The sequence below is a fragment of the Rana temporaria genome, chromosome 2 (genome assembly GCF_905171775.1).
Source record: "Rana temporaria chromosome 2, aRanTem1.1, whole genome shotgun sequence".
NCBI classification, from domain to species: Eukaryota; Metazoa; Chordata; class Amphibia; order Anura; family Ranidae; genus Rana; species Rana temporaria.
The window spans coordinates 228,945,431-228,972,703 of record NC_053490.1 but is presented as its reverse complement, the minus strand read 5'-3'; the positions used below and the strand labels follow the sequence as shown (position 1 = coordinate 228,972,703).

Sequence of the window (27,273 nt, the reverse complement as noted above, 5' to 3'; positions counted from 1 at the left end):
ATTGTGACAGTTTTCCTCATAGCAAGAGCTTCCTGTAATAAAAAAAAAAACAACTGTTGGTTCCCCCCCAAGGATGAGCGTTTGTCACATTTTATCATTTGTGAGGACTTTGTGATTTATTTAAAAACACATTTATTTGGACCAAGTTTTACCTAATTTCTTCATATGAAGTTTTTGCTTCCCTGTGGAGTATTCAAAATACTACTCCCGACACATACAGAAATATTTGGAGCAGGGTCTTCTTAATAGCAGTTAGAAGAAAAAAAAAAAAGTTTATATGTATAAATCAGCAGTCACAGAAACCCTAATAATCCATATTTCGGTCAGTCTAAATGTTTTGTGATGGTTACCGCTTCCTCGGGAATGAAATGACAGCTTTCCTGTGTAAGTTGGTAACAGACAAATATCTGCCTCACATAAAAGTTTGCAGGCTGGTCGGTGAGTTGAGCTGGGAATTTTCTTTGCTTTTGTTTGATATGAGTCGCCCTTCCTGCAAAGGCCAGTTGTAATTGTGGGCAGTGGCCATTTATTTGTACTCAGGTGTGTTGGGGAGTGTTGTAGGACAGACCTACATGGAAAGGTTTTAATTGTTTTTTAATGGTTGATTGGACTTACTTCTTTGCCTAGATGTAAGTCAAATACATCATCTTGATGTAGATCATTCACCAAAAATTTGGCAAAAAGTAATAAAGACAATAGACAGTTTTTGACAAATCCTTCATTTAAAAAAAAAAAAAAAAAAAAAAAAAAGTGTCCCTCTATGTAAATCCATCGTCAATCACATCGCCTGCCGAACCCGAAAAATAGAACACATTAAAAAAACGTTCCCGCCTCCCAGCAAATGCCTCCTCTCCGCTTCAACATTTCTTATATCGGTAAGGGGTGGGGCCACCTAGCTACGCGATTTAGAGGGCCCACCCCCACATGACATCACATTGCAATAATACACGAGTCCGTGGTGTCAGAAGGGGGCGATGACACAGCTAGGTGGCTCCACCCCTTACCTATATAAGAAATGTCAAAGCAGAGAGGAGGCAAGAAGCAAGAGGCCTTCAAGGAGGAGGGAGCGTTTTAAATTTTTTCTATTTTTCAGGGGTGGCGGGCAACGTGTTTGACAATGGATTTACATCGAGGGACACTAGTTAACATTTTTTAATAAAGGATTTGTCAAAAACGCTTTGTCTTTATTACTTTTTGGGTGAATGTGTAATGGCACTATCTACCCAAAACTCCTTTTACATGGGGATCTGGGGGCCCCCTTGTCAGATTCTGGTCCCCAACCTCAGACCCAGACAACCACAGCCCATGGTTGTCAGGAAGAGGCCCTGGACCCCATCAACAATGGGCACAAGGTGCTATGGGGTAGCAGGGACAGTGCTTCCCCCACATGTTAAGGGGAATATGGCCTGGTAAGGTTCAGGAGGGGACCAGAGGCCATTTTTTGTGTGTGTGTTGTTTTTGGCTCTTGTTTTTTTTTAAATTTCTTAATCTTTCAACTTTTTTTTTTATACAGGGAAAGGAATGAAGAAAACCGACACAAAAAATAAATCATCTTTACATATTTTAACATATCCTTCTTCGATACATACACAACAAAAAGAAAATGTGTACATTTGATTCCCCCTAGTCCTACCAACTCCTCCTTTCTAGGGTAATATCCACTAGGGGTGGGGAGGACAAAGTGAGACATTTAGTAAACCATAGTAAAGAGTGAGGTGGAAAAAAAGAAACAATAACCTAATGAAAGAAAAAAGGAGGAGGGTTCTTCCCCTCCAAATTTCACCTCATATTATATTATTATTTGTCTGATCATGGGATGACGCTATCCCATGGTCCTGCCTTTTTGGCTACTATCTCACAATATTCCATACACCCCCCCTTATTTATAGTCCATTTCCATTCCCTTCCCCATTTTCCTAGTTGCTGGCTATTGTAACTGAGTCATTTTAAATGGAATATGACTCGTTTTTTTTTTTGCTGTAGCATATTTTATGTATGCTACAGATGTGCCACTTTACAGGTACATTAAGGTGACCCCACCAGGCACTATATTTAAAGGATTTTTTCATTTAACACTGCACAGGCACCCAGTTCATTTGAATTAAGGGGGTATAATTCTTGCCATAGCTGGAAGCCAAACCATCACACTATGCGTACACCCCTGTCCGCTGCAGCTAAAAGGGGAAGCAACTAAAGGGATTTTTCTGCCCTCCAACCTCACGTGTGTACAAGCTCTAATATTGCAGTCACCACACCAATCACATTGGCAGACAGGAAATAAAAATCAGTGTTCCCTATTGTCACCAAACCAGACTAGTGCACCCAGCAACAATTTTCCTGATCACTGGCACACCAGTCCCAGTGTCATCTCACCCACCTTTCTCCTCCTGCCGAGAATTGAGAACGGGGGGGCGCGATCATCTCACCGCTTCCTCCTCCGGCCGTTAATTGAGGAGGGGCTGGTGCTGCTGAAAATGAAAGTGTTTTCTCTCCAGTCGCGAGCTGAGAACCGGGGGGTATGTTCAGGCCCCAGGGAACATTCAGGCCCCTTACAAGTGTGATGCCTGTACCCCCTGATGGCGGCAGCTGACTTCATTCCTGTAAGACCCCCAAATCCAACAATTCCCTGTGGACAACTGCAATCTTGGAACCAAAGGAACTCTCTTGTCCTTCCCTTCAGTCTAATGAACTTTCTAGCCAATGAAAATGGCATTCCTGGGGGCAGACACGCACCAGTAGACTAGGCTTATTTGACTTATAGAACGGGGACTGCTATAGGTGAGGCTATGCTAAAGCCAGCCATAGAGGATACAATTTTCTTTCCTGCAATCAAATCCCTCCCTTGGAGCCATTGTGTTCTGCCAGCAAAAGAGGGGGGGGGGGTCAGGGGTTCGATACAGGGAGTCGTCCCTAGTGTCTGCTAGCAATAATCACATTCTAAAAAAAAATTGCTGGCTGTACCCCAAGCCGATGGAAGGATGAGATTCAAAACCATCTATGGCCAGCTTAAGCTATATTACCTGATCACTTGTATAGAGGGGACCATCACAGTATATTGGTTTTGAAACAATTGGTTGATTTATTTAGAATTAGTCCAAACAGTAAAAAAAAAAAAAGTCTCACATTTGGCATAGTAGAATGTGTTTTGGAGTGTAATTCCAACTGTGTGTATGTGTGTTAGAAATAGCTCAATTATTGACTAATTGATGTGAAAAAAATATATTTTTATTCTTGCTTATTTCCCAAAACTTATGGTAAAAAATTACATTTTCAAAAGACTTACTATGCCTTTCAAAAAATACCTTGGTGTGTTTGCTTTCCAAAATGGGGTCCTTTTGCGGGTGTTCTTCTGTCCTGACACTCCAGCAATATGATAGGTAGTCAGGAAAATAGATACTTTATGCTCTTTGAAAGCCCAAAGGTGCCCCTTGGATTTTGGGCCCCTCTATGGAAAAAGTATCAAGCAAGTAGTATTACTAACTTGTTAAAATGTCAACTTTCTAAAAAAAATAAAAAAAAAAAAAAAAATTACAACTTTAAAAAAGTAACCATGTATTTTACTAAATACATTGGACTATCTACTTTCCAAAAAAAATAAAAAAAATGTAGGGGATATTTGTACTGTTCTGCCATTTTAGGGCCTCGAGAATTGAAACAGGCAGGAAGTACGGTATATCAGGATTGACTCAATTTTCAAATATATAACAGTAGTAGACCATTGTTTTTAGACTTTTGTTTTCACACAGACTAAAAAATATACACTTATGTTATTTTTTTTTTACCAATGACATGTTGCAGAACACATTTCACCCCAAAATTATGAAAAAAAAAATTATATGCAAAAACCAATACATACTTTCCCCCCCCCCCCCCTTTATATTGGAAAAAAAAGAACCCAGCAGTGGTTACATACCACCAAAATTACCATATCCTTGAGATAATTTGAATCAAGTTTGAGAATCTACTTAGTACATTATTCTTTGTGTGCGACAGCAAGAAGCCTGAAGTAGAATTTGTGAAAAAAGCATTTCCACATGACAAGTAGGGGGTATTAATTGTTGGATTATGACAAGAAAGTGGTTTTGAGTCAGATATGGATTACAGGTCAATGGGGTCCTAGGCAGGGTAGCAGCTTTGCACCTACACACTCTCCCCCAATCTGTACCCGAAAACCCATGTAAAAACAGGCCTTCCTGGCATTGTGAAGTAACTGTTAGCTGTTTAACTGTTTTTAGTTCCTGTTTTATTGCAAGAGCGTGAACTTGTAAGCTTGATTGCCAAAATACACTTTAAGTGTGTGTCTCAAAGCTAGATTGTCAATTTAGCCTGCGGTGTCAATTTAAAAGAAAATTGCAAGTACTGTATTTATTGGCATATAACACTCACTTTTTTACCCTGAAAATAGAGTGTAAACTGTGCCTGCGTGTTATACGCAGGGGGGTGTAGAACGTTTTTTTCCCCTGAAACTTAGGGTGCATGTTATACGCCGATAAATATGGTAAAATAATATTGCTGACTTGTTTTGAAATGCGCAGTCTGTAAAGGCTGCCATCCTGGACATTTTACTGCTTAGTGAATCAGTTACTGACTGCAATTACAGGTCTATTAGGTGTCAGAGGTTAGTGATTCTAAAGAGAAGCAAAGATGCCCCACAGCACCCACCTTCAAAAAAAAAGTCACAATCTTAGCGCTCTTTTTTATCCCATCTGGTTTCTTCTAAAATGATTCCAAACAATGTAAATGCTACGAATACTATAGATATTGCAGGTTATTCCATGGGCTTCCATGATTTAGAGATATTACACACACACACATCAAACAACCAAATGGTTAAAAAGAGGGAAACATAACTGTATAATCACAGTAACATGGTACTAAATGAAAGCATTATTGCACAGTATGTTGAAGTTATCCAGTTAAAAAGAAAAACTTTCAATATCTAATGTACATACAAATGATCCTACATTGAAGTCATTACCTTTGGATGTACTCAGATGCTAAACATACTTCTTGACAATTCTGAGATGGTATCTCTCTCAGGACTTCTTCACCCTCTGTCCTTCTCGGCTGCTTAATAATGAGCAGAGGTGTTGATCAGACTCAAAAAGTGTTTTCAAGAGGCTCTTCCGGCTTACCGTGAGTATGTATAAAAATAGATATGCATGAGAACAGATGTCAAATAGCTAGGATTACTTCCCATTTTATACAGGCAGTTCAATTTGTTTCACTTTTTGAGATGCTAGCAAACTCACTACAATCAATGTTTATCTGATCATGAACAAAACCACAAGCTAAATTCCAACCCTCCCAAGCTAAATTTCAAAGATGGAAGTATAGTAAAGCATATTAACCAGTTCCCACCCAAGCCAATTCTGACATTTCTCTCCTACATGTAAAAATGCATACATGTCATGCTTTAAAATTGTACATGCTCATAGAATGGCACCAAATCTCCATAGGTGACGCTTAATTTTTATTTATTTTTTACAGACTACCAGTTTAGTGTTATAGGATGCCTAGTGCTAGAATTATTGCTCAATTGAACGTTGCAAAGATACCTCACATGCGTAGTGCAAATACCATTTACATATGGGACTGCACCCTACGCATGCGTTCGCTTCTGGGCGCGAGCATGAGAGGATGGGGTCCCTTTAAAAAAAAATTTTTTTTTTGATCACTTGTATGCCTAATCACAAGAAATGTAAACATCCCTGGTGATAGAAACAAGGCATGACAGGTCCTCTTTATGGAGACACCTGTAAAGCCCGAGGATAAAAAAAGAAAAGTAAATGACATCAAGGCCTCCCAGGAGCATATAGATGGCCACAGACCATCTGGTGTTTGGCCAGCTCTGTGATAACCCGATGCCACTGCCAAATCAGGTCTCAAAGCTCTCCGATCACACGGGCGAGGCACCAATGGAGTGCTTAACAGGCGGCGGAAGGGGAAGCCCCCCCCTCCCTTTTTCCACTGCTTGTAAAAGCAATCCAGCAGTTAATTAGCCGCTAGGAAGTCTTTTACATTAAAAGGGAAATCACCAGCTGAAAAGAAAGATATCCGGATGATGTTTGAAGCTGCATATCACCTATATGGCGAGTCAACACTCGCCTACTACAACAAACGGAATCTAAGGTTGATCTGGAAAAACAGCTCAGAGTTTTGTGAAACCAACCAAACCTCAGTAGACAACTTTTTTTGTTTTATGAAATGCTCATAAGGAATTCATAAGTGTCTTCTTCATAAAACTCAAAGCTAGGGCAAAGAGGCAGAAACAAATGACCTAATTTTGGTTTATAATGTGGAATGAGTTACTTACTTATGTATGCTGAAGATGGGAAGAGAAACTTGTTTAAAAAGTAAAGATGTTTTGTATGGAAAAAAAAAATACATAAATAATTATATATATATATATATATATATATATATATATACACACACACACACTAGCTGAATACCCGGCGTTGCCCGGTCTTCCGATCTTAACTTTTTGGGGAGGAAAATCATAGTAATATAAATATACCCATCTTTTATATAAGGGTGTAGGTAAGGGTTAATTTAACTGTCATATATTTTTATTTGGCATATAAGTAATATGTGTACCAGGTATTATTGAAATATCTCCAGGCGTACAGAAGTTATGTGGGAACATACATTTCCCATTGATTTGCATGGGACTTTAAACAAAAACCCCGACCCTCACAAATGGGGGTAGTTAAGGGATAAATTAACTATCCTATAGTTTAAGTGGACGTATAAGTAACATGTGACCAAGTGTTATCGAAATATCTACAGCCGTTTGGAAGTTATGAAGTAACATGTATTTCCCATAGAGTTGAATGGGACTTTAAAGGAAAACCCCGACCATGGCAATTGGGGTGGGTAAGGGTTAAACCACCTATCCCATGTTTGTTGCTGACATATAAGTAACATGTGTGCCAAGTTTCATGTTAATATCTTTAGCCGTTTGGACGTGATGCTGGAACATACATACATACATACATACATACATACATATACACACACACACGTTGAGTTTTATATATATAGATAGATATAAAATGCATGAATCTATTGGAGATTGACGGGTGCAGGAGAGAGGGGGCGGCGCTCCTGCACCCTCTATGGACTCACCGCTACTAACTGCAGGGATGTACTACTTGTTTTTCCAATCCTGACATACAATTTAAAACAAGAACAAAACATACATTTACATTTTTTTAGCCGGCTACGGATTTGCTTGGAATAGTGTACACCCCTGCCTATGGTGTGACCTAAACTAAAGTGACAAGTGCCACACAAAGCTCCTCTGGTATAGCAACCGCTTTGAGGACAGAGCTCATCCCAGCTAGACCAAGCTTTGGGAGTTGGAGCAAAATGTGCTGATGGTGTGACCTGGTTGGAGCCTGGGCTGTCCCTTTCCCACAGTATCTTGCAGATATCCGAGACTTCCTGCCTATAGTGTGTTGCAAATAGCCCTGGCTTTAGCAGTCCAGCAGTTCAGAGATCTTCAGCTACAGTTCTACTTTATTACGTATTGAAAGGGAGATCTGGTTCCCCAAGGAATGCCAATTCATGCAGACTCCTTCCATGCTGGTGACTGGTTTGGTGTCATATTTCCTCCCCAGCTGGCTGCTTTTTAGCTGTGCGAAGACCCCCACCTATACTTTTAGTGCTGGGGGACAGTGAGGTATGGATGTGACAGTACGTTAAGTCACCACCCCCTAAAAGAACACTATATGCTGTAAAAATCAATTTACACAATCTGAGAAACACAATTGTTACTTTAATGTGTTTTAATGCATGAAAACATACACAAACACATTCTAAAATGCAGGGTGTAAAAGCTCTGAAGTATGATTTGGTTCTAAAAAGGTGCACAGACAACATCTCCATACAGCAGCAGCATGGAATCTTTCACTCACTAGAAAAGCCGACAGGGACCAATACTGCCCTTCAATCATAGTGCCCCTCTTTTTCCATTATTTGTCCACATCCTGCTTAGCACAACCTATTGCTGGCTATCACTTGTATAATACAAAAAACTAGCGCTGAAGTGAATAAATAAAGTGCAAATGACCGCTGCAGCTGCTGGGCAAAAAGTGCTAAAACATCAAAATGTGTTAAACGTATAAGGAGCAGCGCTGGCAACTGAATAGTGAAACAATAATAATTAGGGATGCGCCGAAATGGAAATTTCAAAACCGAAACGAAATAAAAAAAAAAAATTCAGTCCGAAACCGAAAATTACTTTTTTTTGTTTTCCCCCTATTTAGTTTTTTTGGCACAGTGGCTGCATGTGATGGGCACAGTGGCTGCAATTGATGGGGCAAACAGGCAGTGGCAATAATTGATGGTTATAGTGGCTGCGTGTGTTGGGCACAGTGGCTGCGTGTGTTGGGCACAGTGGCTGCGTGTGTTGGGCACAGTGGCTGCGTGTGTTGGGCACAGTGGCTGCGTGTGTTGGGCACAGTGGCTGCGTGTGTTGGGCACAGTGGCTGCGTGTGTTGGGCACAGTGGCTGCGTGTGTTGGGCACAGTGGCTGCGTGTGTTGGGCACAGTGGCTGCGTGTGTTGGGCACAGTGAGGCGGCAATTAATGTTTTTTTTGGTAGTCAGATAAGGCAAGCATGGCTCAATAACACACAAACTTTTTTTTTTTTTTTTTAAAACGTTTGTGTGTTATTGAGCAATGCTTGCCTTATCTGACTACCAAAACAAATATCAATTGCAGCCTCACTGTGCTACTGTGAAAAAATGGCAGATAATTTTTTTTTTTTTACCTGGTCACCTCAGTTAACCACTCGCCTCCGCCCCCACCAGGAACTAGTGATTTAACAGATTGAACACAGTAGTTAGTTAGTCCTAACAGGTTTTGTTTTGTACAGATTGAACTTAGAGTGCTTGCTTAGGCCCCTTTCAGACTGGGGCGGGAGCTGCGGTGGCGGTATAACGCCGCTAAAAATAGCGGCGCTATACCGCCGGAATTGCCGCGGGTATCAGCCGCTAGCGGTGCGGTATTAACCCCCGCTAGCGGCCGATAAAGAGTTAATATCGCCCGCAATGCGCCTCTATAGAGGCGCATTGCGGGCGGTATTGCCGCGGTTCCCATTGTTTTCAATGGGAAGGAGCGGTGAAGGAGCGGTATACATGCCGCTCCTCTCACCGCTCCAAAGATGCTGCTGACAGGAGATTTTTTTGTCTCCCGCCAGCGCATCGCCTCAATGTGAAAGCCCTTCGGCTTTCACATTGAGGTAGCTGGGCAGGAGTTTTTCAGGCGGGATAGCAGCGCTATTTTTAGCGCTTTACCGCCTGAAAAACTCCTCAATGTGAAAGGGGCCTAACTGTAGTGGAGGACACTGCTAGGTTCCTCCTAGGCAGGCAGTGTGATTGCCTCAGTCTCTCAGCCTGATGCTCCGACGAGTCGCGACACAGCTCCCAGCACGCTCCGAGTCCTCCCCGCCTCCGGCCGATGAGCTCACGCGGCTGGATTAAACCAAGAGACTCCCCCATAGGGGGAGTCCAAACAGGAATAGGAGCTAGGAGGACAAGGTGGAGCGCGGTCAGCAGTCGGCACACAGTTTGTACAGTGCCACCGCTGCTGCTATATGCAGGTATGGCGGACAGCGTGTGGGTCTGCATTCATTGTGAATGTGAATATTGCCCTCCCCCCCTCTAGTAAAAAAAATGGTATCACCCAGCTTTATATCGGCATTTTAACTTTATTTCGGCAGGGAGCCAGAAATGCTATTTTCGGCCGATATGTATCGGCCACCGATAATCGGTGCATCCCTAATAATAATAAATGTGGAACTATAAATGAGTGCCCATTTGTATCATTTATTTATGGGCGCTCATTTATAGTTCCACATTTTTTACTTCACTATTCAGTTGCCAGCGCTGCTCATTATACAGCTATCACTAGTAATTTTGCAATACACATACTGTACAATCTACATTTCAATGACACCAGCCAACCCTTGAAGTAGTGCAGCTGCACTCAACTTACAGATCTTTGTAGACACTCTAATGGTATTGGCTACTCCCTCCAGAACTACTGGGCTGACAGCAAGGTCCTAGGAATGTTTTGATCAGCCCAAGGCCCCTTTCACACTTCCACGACTTGTAATGCAACTTTGCAGTCACAATTCGAAAGACAAGTCGTAATTTTTTATTTAACACTGCACAGGCACCCAGTTCATTTTAATTAAGGGGGTATAATTCTTGCCATAGCTGCAAACCAAAGCATCACAGCTGAAAATGACAGTGTCATGTTAATTTCAAAATTAAAAATAAAATACAATTCATTAGGGACCAAAAAATTAAAACCTTCTGCCTTTACAACCACTTTAATGTGCATGGCCATAGGAAGAAAGGAGGAAGGGATCAGAGACATTGAACTGGTGGATGAAAAGGGAAATGTGCATAATGATGTGGACACTTGTGAAAAACATGCGTGGTACGGACTTTACTAATATGCGAGTACCATGTGTGGTATAGGCATGAACACTGCTTAGTTAATACATGCCTGTGATGTAGGGGAGGACAGTAATTGGATACAACATTTGTCACAAACCTGTCAGAGATGTAGTACAAAACTCAAGTGATGCATGCAACTTGGCAGGATTCACCAAATATACTTGGAGGCTCCAATCTCTACTAAAAGTTTAAAAGCAAGTTTTAAATGATTGTGTACGAAGCACACTAGAGAAACAGCTGGATTTATAGAAGGAAGGCACAGTTGCAGTTTCAGTTTACCAAAAAACGAGAGTTCAGTGGAGCAAAGTCTGTTCTCTTAATATATGTCAAGGGAATTCATCTTTTTACACACAATGCTCAACTCTCTAGGGAAAATAAGAGCAGCTCACAAATGATGTAGAAAATAATATACACTAAATGATAACATATCTGAAGTTCCAGGACTTTTGTCATCATAAACGTACAAAGTATCATATATAATCTCCCAATGAAGAATTTTCCTTTAACAATGCAAACATGAATATAAGGAAACATCGACAGAGATAAACTCAGGAAGTGACACCAATATATGGAAAGCTATTGCCCCCCCCCCCCCAAAAAAAAAAAAACACACACACACTGAACAAGGTAAATTGGTCCACAGAGAACTCTTAAATTTATTGTTTAAGCAAAAAAAGTCATTTTTTGTCAAATGAATTGCAAGAGACCAATCTGGAAGAAACAAAACATATAAAAACAAGAGATGATGCATTGTGCAGCTCTGTCTTGTGTCAGCTTTGGTACAACACAATCTTGTGTTGGTTTATTCATGTTCCAACAGTTCAGTTAGCATTTGTGACAATACATCTTACTATTCATATATTGCCCTCTTAACACATACAGTAGATTTGCATCTTTTGCATCATACCAAGCAATATACCGAACTGAATACATTATCAGTGAGGAGCAATGGGCAACATATTTCCTGATGTATGCATAGTCTATGTGTTCCATGGAAATTCAGCACTCCTCTGAATGCTTTTATTATACCTAAACAACTTAGATGTCCAGTGCTTTTACGTGGATTGTATTCCGGAATGGAGGTTACTATAAAATAATTCTCATGTGGAGCTCACTAATCTCTATGGAACAACTTCCCAACTATTGCCATAGTCCCTAGTCAACATAAGATGTCAACTGGGTGACAAAATATAAAACATGCATAGCATGTCACTGTCCTGGTATCTTTCTCACCAGAGTCCCTTGCTCAATACTCAGCGGGGCTTGTGTGTTGAAGTCTGTGGTAAACTTCCCCTAACAATAAAAATCTGCATCATGTATATTTTTATCTATAAAAGCTCAATGATCTCCAAGAGAGCCACTCTAGCCTTTCGAAGGGCATGTAGCGAAGACCACTTATTTTTAGGTAGATTTGAAGTTCTGCCAATTCTTACTTTCACCTGGACTATTGATGTTTATTAAATGTCATGGGTAGAGAAGACAGAAACATGAAAAATATAGAACATAAAAACGGACCTTAACTTGTAACAGCATTGGAAAAGAAACTAGACGTAAAAGTAGTACACGGTGTGCCAGCTTTACTAATGTTGAAAGTTGTCCACTACAAAATAGCCTACAATCTAGTAAGAACATACGAAATATGAAACATCTGCTAAGATTAATATTTCAACTGCACACAGTACAAAATAGGATTGCTTTATATCATATCCCTACCCTTCCCAAACAACCCAAGCCTCCCAAAGCCTTTCACTGTAAAAGGTAACATTCAAAGTGTCAGAACAAACTGGTGGCATTCACCAATAAATCATCTTGTGCAAGTATACAGCTGTAATGTATGTAAAACATACACAGAGGTTTTATTAAATACAATGGTAAGATTAGCTAGAACCCAAGGTTGCTTTCAGCATGGCCATCAACGGAAAGCATTCAAAAAAATCTTCTCACCAAGCTGCACTCTTCCAAGGATAGGAGAGAAGGGTACAGTATCTGAAACTGCTAACAGGCATATTTATTATCTGGCTTTTGGTTAACTTTGCTTTAAAAAAAAAAAAAAAATCAAGAGGGCTGCTGCATGCGGGGAGGAAACAGTCTATAATGGGACATGGCTGAAGAGATATGACACAGATTCGCCATTATGAGTCCTCCTAATTGCTTCTGCCAAGATCATAGATATGTCGATAACCTTATGTAGAGAGAAAAAAAAATATCATTAGTTTTCTTATTTTCAGCAATAATGTTTTTCATATGACATATATAAAAAAGTACTGTAACATGTAAACTTCGTGTTGCCTTTAGCACCCAAACCAGAATAATTTTCAAAACAAGGGCTGTTGGAAACTTACTGGTTTGCTGTGGGTAATCAGTACTTATCCTGACTACACACTGTACATAGCTGGCCCTAATGTTGATCATACAAGTAAAAATTACTAATAGATTAAAGTTGTAAGAAAATAAATGGCTGCACATCCAGGAATTCCGATTTGCCTTTTGTTTAAAAGTGATAACAAAGACACCAACATGGGGGTCACGTAGACGCGTTTCACACAAACACCTTGTGTTTAATGATTAAACACAAGAGGTTTGTGTGAAACGCGTCTACGTGACCTAGTATTGGTGTCTTTGGTGTTATCACTTTGAACAATAAAAGGCAAATAGGAATTCCTGGATGTGCAGCCATTTCTTTTCTTAGAACTTTCCCACAGAGGCAGGCCAGGGCTGGCACTCTACGATACATTCCACCTCAGGTTATCAGCATACACCTGGAGCAGTGGCTTTCTTTGTAATAGATTAAAGTACTTAAAGCAAAACATTAAAAAAAAAAAAAAAAAAAAAAATTGACTTGCCTGTAAATTTCACATCTTGGAGCTCAATATAGGACACAGGCCTGGCATTCATAGACCCTTGGGTGCCCCTTCTATAACCCTTTCCCGCTAATCGAGTTCTTGGTCTTGTAGCAAGCAATGCAGAGTTATCAAGGCACAGAAGAAATGGACTGTTCTGTACTTCAAGATATGGAATTTACAGGCAAGACAAAACTCCACTGGTCTTAATCATTCATACAACTTTGGATGTTCAAGCATTGAATGGGGACAAAAACAGGCAACAGGACTGTTCTTCCACCTGACAACTCCTCCCCCAGCAGGCTGACCATGGATAGAGCTTTCTCCATCTCCCAATATGGCCTGCCCCCTGCCAATCCTAGTTGGGGCTTGGTCAGGGCTCCCAAATACACCTCATGTCACTCCAGCCCTCTGACCTGCCTCTTTTCCACAACCTTCTCACTGGAAACAAAGGAGGCACCAGAGAGCTGAAGCACATCAGTCACCTGCTGCTACACTAAACCACTCACATCCCAGATCAAAAACAAACAGGCCTAGCTCACAGCTAGGCCTGTCTAAATTTACCTACACTGGCAGTACATACAAAAACACTACTCTAGCACCCAACAACAAAAGCCTGGGGAATGCCCAGGAAAAACCCAAGCCTACTACCTAAGGTAGAGGGTGGTACACCAAGACTCAGACATAACTAGTATACCAGATGGTGGAACGAGAATGGCGGGCATGACGACGAACTGCCCCAAAATTTTCCAATAAACGTGTGAAAAAAAGCCTGCAATAATGCCCAACAAGCATTATGAAAGGGATGTAGGCACCATGTGGGCAATTCAATGTATCCATTGCTGAAGATAATGGCAGGATGCCACTAATGAATTTTTCTAATACACCTAGAAATAAACCCTGATGAAAGTAGAAAAGGTGAAACCGCCTGCAGGAAGAAACAAGTTTGTGGAACAGCACCATGCCACTCCAAAAAAAAAAATGTGGAAAGAGCACCAGTGGCGCTGAGGCAAGCCTCAAGGCATGAGAACTGCGAGAAGGCTAGTTGAAGGAGATAGCCACCAAAGGGTGTGTTCAGTATGTGATTTCAAAACCCAGATTAACATCCAAAATAAGCACAAGGTGCTGAAAAGGAGGTTGAGCCAGGAGTGAAAAAACCAGAGAATTCAACTCTGTTCTGCCTATTTTAGTATATTTTATGTGGACTGGTCTTACACATGTTCTTTAATCAGGGAACATAAAAAGGTGCAAGGCTCAGTTCTGGGGAATTCTGGATAGGCATTTGATGAAAAGAAAAAAATTGGGTTATAAAGTGCCCTCTGTGCACAAAACCTCTGTTTGTACAGACGGGCAACCAGCCCGTCAGGTATATTATGGATATGCCTGGGTATGGCCTACCTTCCACATATTTAAATTTTGACTGTTAACATAAATGCGGTTAATGCCAGAGACTGAAGCAAAGGCAGAAGGCGGCCTTGCGGAAAAGGGAATGTTTTATTAGAAAGGGTTCTGAGTGACAGATTCAGAAAACTCTGCCTTGGTTAGCTAGTCACCTTGTTGCGTGACAGGGATATAGCCAACATCAGATGCAGAGATCGGTGTTGTCCTTCTCCGATGTTGATGAAGCCTCCACACTCTGGAGGTTGAGTGTTATGTGTGGTATTGCAGAGAGACTATTGGGGTTATTTACGAAAGGCAAATCCACTTTGCACTACTTGGAAGTGCAGTCGCTTTAAATCTAAGTAGTAGATCTGAAATGAGGGAAAGCTCTGCTGATTTTATCATCCAATCATATGCAAGCTGAAATGCTGTTTTTATTTTCCTTGCATGTCCCCATCGGATCTACAGCGACTTTACTTCCAAGTGCACTTGTAGTGCAAAGTGGATTTGCCTTTAGTAAATAACCCCCTGTGTGCCTGAGCTTTTGCAGGTCAACACCTGTGCAGGATCCAGTTCCAGAGGCAAACATTAGATCATGGGTGCAATGTGGGTCCTGCAGACATATCCTCTGGCTTTTAGCTTGTACCTCTGTACGTGTTTTCTGTTTGAAAGCCAGAGGACAATATCGGTGGACTATGAGAGTGCGGTTTTTAAAACTGACAGCAGATGGGCCCCTTTAAATATTTTTTTTTGGATGATGTGCTCTATTTGAAATAATGGTAGTATTGTTATGCATTTGGCCCACACAGATGAATAGCATTAAATGGTTATGAAGATTTAAGCAAGAACAGTCTAGAACAGGAATGGGCAAACTACAGCCCGAGGAACCTTTTAATCCGGCCTGCGGATTGCTAGCCAACGGCATGGCATGGTAGTGGCTGGGCGGGCCAGCAGCTAGTGGGGGGCGTGGGCAGAGTACGGATTGAGCCGTACGTGCAGGCATGGAGTTGTCTAGTAAGGAGCGATCCATGCGGCACCCGCCAGTCTCCTGGCAGCAGATTGCCTTTGGAAAGAAGAGAGAGAAGACCACAGTCTGGGACTCTGTAAGTTAACTAGTTATTCACTCAGGTCTCAGCCTATATATACTGTTTGCTAGCTGGTGAGGTGAGGGCGGCAGCAGCAGCAAGTGCGCAAAGTCCGTGCGGTGGCGGCTCTGACTGGAGCACTATACAGGGGCCTTTATGGTACATTGAGGAGGCATTATGAAGTGAATAACAGATTGAATAAAATAACTTGCATCAGGCAGAGTAAATTAACAGGGGAGGGTACATAACTAGGGAGGGGTATGCCATCAGGGTACACGTAGGCCAGGTAATGTAACTGAGGAGGGCTAAGCTACTAGAAGACAATATACAAGGGTAATATAAAACTTATATATTACCCCTCACTCCTGTATTGTGTCTCTGATAGCCCTCCTCAGTTATATTACCACTGCGTAATGTACCCCGATACCCATCAGTTATGGAAGTATAACTGAGGGGTATCAGGGTAAATTAGACAGGGTGGGGTAATATAAATAAGGTGCATCAGGCAGGTACATTATTATACAGGGGTAATAACTGAAAAGGGCTATCGTGGGACATTATACATGGGTAATATAGCGTATATTACCCTTGTATAATGCACCCTTGTACAAATTTACATTTAATTTCTATTAACACATACGCACCGTCCATCTACTCTTGATCCGGCCCCCGGGTCCAATATATGAACCCATTGTGGCCCTCGAGTCAAAAAGTTTGCCCACCCCTGGTCTAGAAACAAGTTAATATATAAAAGGAAACCTTTTTTGTTCTTTAAAGACTGATCCCAGCGCCTGTACCCGTCAGGAAAACAAATACAGGTTCTGCCACTTTCGTGACAAATTAGAGGTCACCTAAAGTCTGGCAATTGCCGCCTTCTCCACTGCCCTCTGGCAGGCAAGTGGAAACATTCATCCATAAAATGACCACAGACTCAAGCGCAGATTTATTAAAAACAAAAAATGAGGCTAAAATTAAAGAAAAAAAATTCACAAAAATCCTGTTTGCCCTGTATAGGCAAAGCACAAGTTCACATAAAAAGTCTGTCTTTATGGTCTGATTGTACAGGCATGCTGCAAAAAAGCATTCTCTAAAGTGCAATAGTCTGGCTGTAAACTGAATAGCAAAAACGTATTTTTGGTTCAGTTTTGGATGAAAGAAGAAAGGAATAAAAGTTTATTTTTGATGGCGGACTCTGGGACAAGTGCAGATAAATCTCTCCATTGGAATACAAACAGAAAAGCAGTGAAACCTCCAAAAAATAAGGAACATTTTCTTAAGTCAGCCACAGACCGTTACAATCTTGGCCGACTCAGGAGGAACCAGCCGAGATTAGAAACATGTATGGGCCAGCTAAATGCATCCAAGGTAATTGATCAACAGTTGTCACCAAGACAGGTGTCCCTGTTGAAAGAATTTTCCTCATGCTCTGGTGACAATGGCTATATCATGGATCATGTGTTTTTTTCACTTTGTCTCAAGAGAAAATGGTCATCAGGACTAAGTAAGTGGATTTACCCAGTGGGAACACCAATAAAAGCTTTACAGGGTGTTCCAACTCCTTTTTATTCTATACACAAAGAGGAACCCAAGAAGAAAGCGGTTGCAGAAACTGCATCATTCCAGTGAATAGAACACAAAAAGAGAAATAAAACGCATCTATATTGAACAGGTACTAACCTGGATCTTTGAGCAATGCTTCATTTTATCTTCCTGGGGTATCGTGTTGGTAACCACAACAGCTTCAAACGCTGCATTATTGATCCGAGAAATTGCAGGTCCAGAGAAAATGCCGTGTGTTAAAATTGCATAGACTTTTGTCGCTCCAGCAGAAAGCAACCTAGAACCGAAAATGCTGAGGTGTTAAAATATACTATACAGCCTTTGATTATACTTTTAAAAAGGAAAACTTCAAGGACCAAAAAAACAAAAAAACAAACACACTTGCTGACTTGGTTCTGAAGATGCCGATTCTACAGCCATTCTGCTCTTGGCTCCCACTGGACTGGAACAAGTATGGTGTCAGTGCTCTCCTGCATACTTGTTTATTGGTTAGTGAAGTCAAGAGCATGAAAAAGTCAATGAGCTTGCACTTACAAGTCAGGAATGGCAGCTCTCATTTCTATCCTCAAAGGATTTCTTTAGCGGGTTAGTTCTCCTTTATCAAAAACTGCCCAAGCAGATAAAAGTTAAACTGTGCAGCTCTGACTAAAGTTAAATAATGTTCTCATTACGGTTCATCCCCACCATCACAGGAGCGAACCTGCAAACGTGAGCTCAAAGCACATGCAAGGGTGTGTAAATCAGAGAAAGCTTGCTTCTGGGATGGTGAAGGTGAACAGTAACACCTAGGCGTCCTTAGCAATATCCATAGCAACGTCCTGGGTGTTTTCCAGCGAGACATCATGAGGTAGATAAATGGCCTTCACCTATTGCAAAAGGGCATTCAACTTTATTTAGAGATGCAGAATTCGTGTTTATCTACAGACTTTTTTTTTTTTTTTTTTTTTTTTTAGGTAAAAGGTGAACTATACCTTTAATATAAATAAATGTCTGCTGTAGAAGAAATTTGCTGAAAACACATGATGGCTCACGTTTCATAGAAGGCAAAAAAATGGTGTGTATTAAAATTACAGCATGTATGCTCTTGCTTAGCCAAGCCTCCTGTTTTATTACCCTACTTGCTTCAGGGTAGAAGCAGAGCAGCATTTACACAGTAAGTTTGATTACAAGTGGTGGGTCCACAAAGTACAGAAACAGTAGGTCTTTCGTGTGTCTCTTCCCAACTACCCAATTTTTTTTTTAATTTGTAAAATAATGAGCAAAAGTACTGCAACTTTCGTTTAAAAATTACATTTGTTACTTTTCACAGCATCCTCTGGAAAATGTGAATTTTATGGGTTACTTTCTTTGAAGTTTCAAATGGCCTGAAGCATCCTGGCTCCGACAAACAAAAATAAAATCTGCTTCTGAGAGATGGACTGCTCATATAGCTCAAAGTAGAGCAGATCTCCTGAAAGTATACAGCACCCTCTAGTGGTGACCAGTAAATAGCTTTTTACAGGAAGAATTGATGCAAAGAGCCAAGCCATGCTGTTGGAATCAGGATTTATCTTCAGAAAAGGACACTCATTATATTGGCATTTTTCCTAGACTGCAGGAAGAAGTGCATATGTACAATGTTTAGTAAAAGTGACGATATACTTTAAAAATGATAAAGCATTAACATTTTTCTTTTACATGCAGATTTAACACTATTCCTTCAAGAGAGGGAACAGTGGGAAAAAAAAGACCTTTGCTGAAACAATGCAAAGTGCAGGGTTAGAAATTCGGTACTGTGCAACACTGCTAAACAGATTTAGTCCATCAAATCATAAGGGATGGACTGTGCAATCTGCAAGTGCAGTTCAACCAGAGCTTAGTAAATGAGGCAATGCTTTACTTTGCAAAGATTACCCAATCACGTGCAGGGGGGGGGGGGGATGAATTTTTGTTTGCATATGATTGGATGATGGAAGTCAGCAAAGCTTATGCTCATTTACCAAGCTCTGAAGCAATTCAGTCTATCTGCCTTTAGAAAATCTGTCTTCAAGTCACCCTCTGCTCCTTGGGGATCGTTTAGTACCATGGCACAAAGTTTCAATAGCACCTTATTCTTCGGTTTAAAGCTAAAATACACACAGTCAGACAACCTTAAAAATCAAACTGAATAATTTGAAAAGACAATTTACAAAAGGATAATCAAATGCTTAAAAAAACTGCCCAATGACTCCAGACGATTTCAACAGGAACCTTTAACATTCCAGCACAGCAGTATGGATGTGTCTTTAAGATAAGCCACTACTTACTTGTCGGCAGCATGGCATATAGTACCACATGTGTCAGCCATGTCATCAACAAGAATTGCAACCCGATCTTTCACATCTCCAACCAATACCATCCTGTCCACCTCATTGGCTTTTTTCCTTTCCTTGTGGATTAAGGCAAATTCAACATTCAGTCGATCAGCAATGGATGTCACCCTGTGAAAGACAGCAAGATTAATGTAAATAAAAAGAATTGTTTTTATAATAAAAAATATATATGCTACTATAGTAGCATTGGTTTCTGAAATGTTTGACATCACACACATCCAAAGATCAAGATACGCATCAAGCAGCATGTGGAGACTGAAGACCCCTAGTGGCCAAAATTGGATTTAATTGTGTATCTACTTGAGTATGTAAAAATAAAAGCGGATGTGTAATATATTATATATAAAAAACACACAACAATTCTGCAAGGACAAAAAAAAAAATAGGAATACGAGTCTAGGTTTGTGTTTTAACCTGGCATTTTGCAGTTTAAAGGACAGCTCTTAGTTTTGGGCAATGCCATATGCACAAAATGTTTAAACCACGTAAATGAAATCCAAGAACCTTGCTGCTTTCAAACACCACCAGCAGTATTCTCAGAGAGCCGTCAGCTCAGACACCATGCTGGGAAATACAAAGTAACCACTTTGCATGTCATGTCTGATATAAGCCTCCATTTGTAAGTGAAACTTTTTACTTTGTTTTTAATTGTTTGGTTAATAAAAAGGTAACTGCACTGCACTATAAGCCTGTGCGATCTTACTTTTGTTTTACTAAAGTTCATGCAAAGTAAACGTATGGTACATTTTACAAGCATAATTGTTCAACCCTACAAAGTGGAAACCGTCATGTTCTTGCACTGCTGAAAACTGCACAACTAAAAATACTACTTGAAAACAAATATTTTCCTGTGATTAACATGCCATTTAACTTTAAAGAAAAGCAAAAAAAGGCTCAAATGTGTATATGCTCTTAAAATAGTAGTAAATTCCACTTGCCGTCTGGTGCCTATAAGAAAAACTAACCTGTAGGTACAGTAAACACTGGATCTCCTAAATGTGCACCGTTTAGTAGATATGTACATGTACATGTACATGTACATGTCAAAACTGGTGACACCACTAGCAAATGTGCACTGCACTCTCAATGGGCAGCATGCCATCCATCGAGAGCTGTGCTGCAGGAGTCAGCAAACCCGGACAGAAGACCAGATGAAGATGGATTCCCTGTCTGCGTGCAGCTGGAGGGATCAGGTTTTTTTTTTTTTTTTTTTTTCAGCAATGCAATACTAGCACATTATGACATTACCCTATGGGCGGGTAGGGACCAAGCTTCACTATTACATGCGCCCACTGTCTGTGCTGTATAAACTGTGGGGGAGATTTACTAAAACTGATGCATTGTAATCAATCCGCTTCTAACTTCAGCTTGTTCAATTATGCTATGACAATAAAACCTAGAAGTGGTTTGGTATGTGTGTGTGCGCACACACACACACACTATATACTGTATCTTAGATAGAATATCTCATTTTCAAGACCCCCTAAAAGATTGTCAAATGTATGCAAAAATGACCTCTACATGTTTGCACTTTACATTGAGAATCAAAATATACTTTGTTAAAATGCACATCGTGTTAATCTTAATATCACTATTCATAGATGTTGTTCGATAATAAAGAATTTGAAATGGATACTTTTGATTTTATTGGTTTAGCTCCACTTTGATTGTATTAGTTCCAGATAACTCCATTGTAGGTCAGTATGTCTCTAATCCTAGAATAATGCTAGTACCTTTTGGCACCACCGGCATCAGGAGATACAATGATGCAGTTCTTCCATTCAGGGATGTTCTCCCTAATCCACTGCAGTACTGCTGGCTCAGCATACAGATTATCTACAGGAATGTCAAAGAAACCCTGAAAAACACAAAATGAAATACTACACCACACATTTACATAAAACAGCTGAAACAAAAACAGCAGCAAGTTTATTCAAAGCCAAAAAACAACAATGGACACACAGCAAACAATCAGAACTAAGCTTTAACACATAAGGGCAGATTTATAAAGCAATTATTCTGACATTTAACAAACATCAATGTAGGTGAATCTGACAGTGATCGATTCACCACCAGTGAATGTTGGTTAAAAGTCCAATTTGCTGCTTTATAAATATGCCCCATAGTATTTCTAAAGATACCAAACATCCCATTTTAATGTTTTGAAGGAAAAAAATAAGTTTTGGATTATCAAAATAGAATTTTAATAAAAATGCTTTGAGTAAAAATTTTATTTTTAAGATAGATTAATAATTTAGTTTATTCAGCATGAAATTGAGCTTAGTTATATAGCATGAGGCTGTATATGGTAGACCTCATGACAGCTTTGCAAGGCACCCGTCAACTATTTGTTTTAAACATTTGGAAGATGCAAAAGTTGGCACTACTTTAACTAGGGTTTTGACTTCTGAGACACACCAGCATCTCATCCAATCAGTTTCCTTTCCTAACAGTGGCTGAAGCAGTCTCATTGGACAAGAGAAGAAATGTTAGGGAGGACTCGCAAGGTCCCAAAGTCAAACTCCTGGTAAAAATGTAAAATGCCATCTACATTTGAATCACAAATAAAAACGGTCACCTTTCTATAAAGCTTACGCTCTGTACATTTCCCTTTTACTGGTTTATCTATTCAATGTGTTGCAAAACACAGTCGACGTCCAGATTCACAATTCACACACTTTGGCAGGCAAAAAAAGGCCTTTCTTAGCCAGTTATACTGTATAAAATGAGGCCAAGAACAGAAGAGGCAACTATATAAAATACAGTCATGGTTCCCGTTTATCAATAGTACCACCAGTTTTACACCTCTCCTAGATTACGCATATTATACAGTTGGGTAAACCTCACAAAAAAATGGACTACAGGGAGCATAACATTAATATTTTTTTTTGAGACGCCAAGGAGAAGGAAGCCGAGGACACCAATCTCCCCAAATACACCTGAAAACACTGAGTAATGAGGAATCTGACTTTTTTAGATTCACAATTAAATAAAATAAAATTTTGCATTTGTTTGCATTTTGTGTCTCACTGGCTTGCATACTTTTTATTTTAAATGGCTTGTAGAAGACAACCTGGCCAATTGTGCCTAAAACAAAAGTTGACCAACATTGGTTAGCCCTCTCAAGGGCTACTTGATAACGTCTACTTGATGATGAAAACGCGTCTGGACGGCGCACACTGACGTCACCTTGTTTGTTACATTTGGAGAAAGGGCTCCTATAGTGCCGGCCGGCAATATACACATGCTTTTAAATACGATACTTGCTGCAAGTACATTTTCGTCCTTTTTTAAAATACATTTTACAGGGAGTTACACTATTGGTCCGTTTCTTTTACATTAACGGATCGAGGACCTGTCCATCTGTGAGGAAGTGATCGTATCCTAGTTATCCGATCGTGGAACCCCTTTGGCTTGCAGTCCCTGGATGGATTTATCTATAGGCTCATTAACCCCTTGTTTGTGGTAAGTGGCTGTCCATTAGGTGGTGGTCTCCTCTCAAGAAGCCTTTTACACGGTGGTGTTCGTTTAACCTGTTTTGGGGTCCGCTGCGATCCCTCATCACTGTTTTTGTGACTATATTCATATATATTAAATTTACCCCCATTCAAGGTTCTATTTGGGGTTCAGAGACTTTATTGGAGCACGTGCACTCCTTGCTGCTTATTTTATTTGGCGCAGTTTAGCTTTATATTTTGTAAATTAAGTTTGGCACCTGGCTGTTCCCATGACTTCTTCAAAATACAGTTACCATATATACTCAAGTATAAGTCGACCAGAGTATAAGCTGAGGCACCTAATTTTACCACAAAAAAATGGGAAAATGTATTGACACAAGTAAAAGCCTAGGGTGAGAATGCAGCAGCTACTGCAAGTGGAAAAGAGGGTCAATAATGCCCATTTACACACCTCACTGTGCCCATTGCAATCTTGCATCACCGATCACCATACGTGGATTCTATACTCCTGACTGTGTACCCGATTATGGTGCAGATTCAGACGGCGGGCGGCCATTCTTGAAAAGTCACGCCTCCTCCTCGTTCTGTTCCATGATAGGCGGAACACTAAACACAGTGTCTGCTGGGAAACTGCGTGTTCTGCCTATCACGGAACAGAATGAGGAGGTGGAGCAACTTTTCAAGAATGGCCGCCCGCCATCTGACTCTGCAGTGCACCATAATCCGATAAACAGAACAAGGAGGCGTGACTTTTCCACAATGGCTGCCCGCCGCCTGACTCTGCACCATAATCAGGTACACAGTCAGGAGTATAGACTCGAGTACAAGCCAAGGGCGGCATTTTCAGCCTTAAAAAAAAAAAAAAAGGGCTGAAAATCTCAGCTTATACTTGCGTATATACGGTACACATTCATGCTCAGCCGATTTAAAAATGGATGTGCACTAAATATTTTAACAGAACAGACAGATGACTTGAGTGAAAATAATATCGTCATGTGTATGTGGTTGAGACAAAATCATACCTGTATCTGGGAAGCATGGAGATCCATGGTGATTATGTGATCAGCTCCAGCTACAGACAGCATGTTTGCAACTAGCTTGGCAGATATAGGAGCCCGACTCTGTAAAAATAAACAAGTATTACCAATGAGATATGAAAACAAAATGAATAAACTAAGCAGAGAGAAAATCAGACATTTAATACACTTTCAAAGTAAAATATAAAAAGGGATAGGACCTGGTGCTCACTATCAGAAACAGATTTAGTCCTGTCATTGCCGACAGACTTGTAACCTTAACAAAATTAAGGTGTCAAGTGCTGTGATGGTGCACTAGCCAAGACTTGGGTCCCTCTAACATATGCAGTATTTTAACTAGATGCCAAAGTCTGCATTCATTTTGGAGTTTTGCAGCACCCAGTGAAACAAAGCACCGATCGGGATCAAAAAACATCTGCCCGAGTACACAAATGTATGACAGCCACAAAATGTTACCAACCCTGACCTGCTGATATGAAGGCTAGGTTTTCTTGCATACAGATGAAGATTGCCCAGTTTAGAAAAAGTGTTACAAAAATTAGCTAAATATTTAAAAAGTTCTGTTGAAATTGGTAAAGTAAGCCCCAAACAAAAGGCACCCCAATGTTCTGCTTCTACTTTTGCCTGAACCTTTAGGGAGCTCTTCTTAAAAACGGACCATTAGGAGCGGTAGACAGGTAGAGAATTTAAAGTCATATCTACACAGTAAACCAGTATGAAGCACCTCCTGTATTTTGCCTCTGTCATGTAATACAGACCAGTCAACGCGGCTCTCTCCTTGTGCATGGCGACTGGTCTTGTATTCACCCCCTTCCTGTAGTATATTGCAGGCAACATGTAATGGGAGATCTGATGAGTCCAAGGCATTTTGTGATTAGACAAGATGTTCATCCACCCCTCCTTTCCCCTTGTCCAATTACAGAATACCTTGCATTCTGTGAATAGTATACAAGGTATTTTATCAAAAACTGTAGGAAATGGTAACTCACAGCAGCAGTCCATGTAAAAGCTAAGCCGTCCTTAAATCTGTCATGACGACAACTACGATTTTTAGCATCTCCAGCAGCAATCTGGATGTAGTATATACTGCATTAGAGTTAAATAAGCTGAACCAACGTACAAAGGTGATTTTTTTTCTGGAATTCGGCTTTAAGAAAATGCGTTTACAGAATATGCAGTCACTGCTGTAGAAATACATTAATACATACTGCCATCTTGTGGTGACTAATAGAAATGCTAGGCTTCAAAAGCTCATCTAACTATTTAAAAACAACCCTGCAAGAGAAAGGCATAGTAAGCTAGTATGCATAGCATACTAGCTCATTATGAATTACTTACCCGAGATCGAAGCCCACGCAGTGACCCTTGTTCCTCTCCTCCACCATGATACCCGGAGTGACTTCCGGGTATCGCTGCTTCGGCGCTGTGACTGGCCGGAGCAGCGATGACATCACTCCCGCGCATGTGAGCCGGAGCCGTCAGGGACAGCATGGTCCCATTCATTAATGGCACGCTCATTGCGCCTGCGCCATTGTCTACGACGCGCATGCACCATAGACATCGGTGCAGTCTTTTCTGCAAATATCTCCTTAACCGTGTAGGTTAAGGAGATATTTCTTGCACCTACAGGTAAGCCTTAATCTAGGCTTACCTGTAGGGCCAAGTGGTCTGTAAGGGTTTACAACCACTTTAATGCATTTTTAGCAGTGTTCATAGAAGGGGGAATACCAAATAGGCATTTAGTCAAGTGCATGCCATGCAATTAAATAGAAAATAGGTTGTCTCTAAAACAAATAAGCAAATGGAGCAGCTTATATGCAATTGATGCAGAAGTGATCTAAATGGGAACATGAAAATAAAAGCTCCAGCCAAGGTTCATTGTGATTTGGAGAACAATCAAGACAGTGCTCTTTATTTGAACTCAAACCCAATCTTCCAGCTTCTCCTCGTTATTAATAGCACCTTACAGGCAGTGGGATATATGAAACAGCAAGTGAACAGACTGTCCCTGAAGTTTTAGTGTTAAAAGTAGAACACAAATGTGCAAGTGTAAGGATTTGATCACCTTTGACCAGGAACAAGCTGTAATGGCTAGACTCGTGACCACAATGAACCTACAATGGGCAAGTGAGCATCCAAACTGGACCACGGAGCAATGGAAGGTGTCTATTCTGATGAAATATGTTTTCCTGTACATCATGTGGCTGGCCAGGTGCATGCGTATCACTTTCCTGAGAAAAAGATGGCACCGGGATGCATTAAAAAGAGAAGTATGGGGGATTTTCCCCTTTAATCCTTACTTAGGTGAATGCAGCATGGGACAAATGCTGCATCTATTTTCCGGCGTTACTACACTGAGAACCAAGCAATTGAACACCGCCGATCGCTCGGTTTTCACAGATGCCAGAGAGGAGATCTGCTGCATGTCAATCAGCAGCTCTCCGCTCTGCTCCTCCATGCTCACTGGAGTGCTGAGCTGTGGAGGGGCAGGGAGCTTCCATCTCAGGCTCTTAGTGACTTGCTGAGACTGGTATCAGTCCAGTAACCTGGCGAATCCAGATTTTGTCAGGATTACGTGGAGCCTGGACCGATTTCAGTGACATCAGCAGAGAGCGGACTTCAGACCGCTCTCTGAAGAAAACAGGTCACAGGAGTGCAAAACAAATTGTACTCCTGTGAACAATAGGAGAAGCCCAGCCAAACAAACTCAGGCTGGCTTCAGCTTTAAGGGAAATGGGCAAGCCATTGGAGGCAGTGCGATGCTTTGGGCAATGTTCTGCTGGAAAACCTTGGGTCCTGCCAACACTTAAAGCATGTTACTAAACCCAGAATCTGCATTCAATATATCTGGTCTCCCATAGTACACAGGACATTGAAATGCAATTATTTTAGTTAATCTAAACCTTTTCCCCTCAGCAGTATATAGCAGTCTTGTGATTTTTATCAGTGTCCCCCGAGCAGTGGTTAAAGCTAGAAGTTTTCTTCTTATCCCACTGTCCTACGAGGCTGCATGACCCCTATCCCTCTGTCTGGACAGTGCCGATCGCATGCTGTTTTGTTCATATTTCATCATGTTGAGGAGGTTTAC

At 40.8% G+C, this 27,273-nt stretch overlaps 1 protein-coding gene across 2 annotated transcripts in view; it reads right to left on the bottom strand.

The window, feature by feature from the left end:
• Positions 1-11,102: 11,102 nt before the first annotated feature.
• Positions 11,103-27,273, bottom strand: part of PRPS2 (phosphoribosyl pyrophosphate synthetase 2) — a 69,529-nt gene continuing 53,358 nt past the window's right edge. For both annotated transcript variants that reach the window (XM_040336514.1, XM_040336515.1), the window contains 5 exons: positions 24,171-24,269; positions 21,424-21,548; positions 19,625-19,798; positions 17,457-17,616; positions 11,103-12,656 (listed from right to left, as the gene is read on the bottom strand). In XM_040336514.1, coding sequence (XP_040192448.1) covers positions 12,564-12,656; positions 17,457-17,616; positions 19,625-19,798; positions 21,424-21,548; positions 24,171-24,269 — 651 coding nt within the window. In that variant the 3' untranslated portion in view covers positions 11,103-12,563. The remainder of the gene's footprint in view (positions 12,657-17,456; positions 17,617-19,624; positions 19,799-21,423; positions 21,549-24,170; positions 24,270-27,273) is intronic.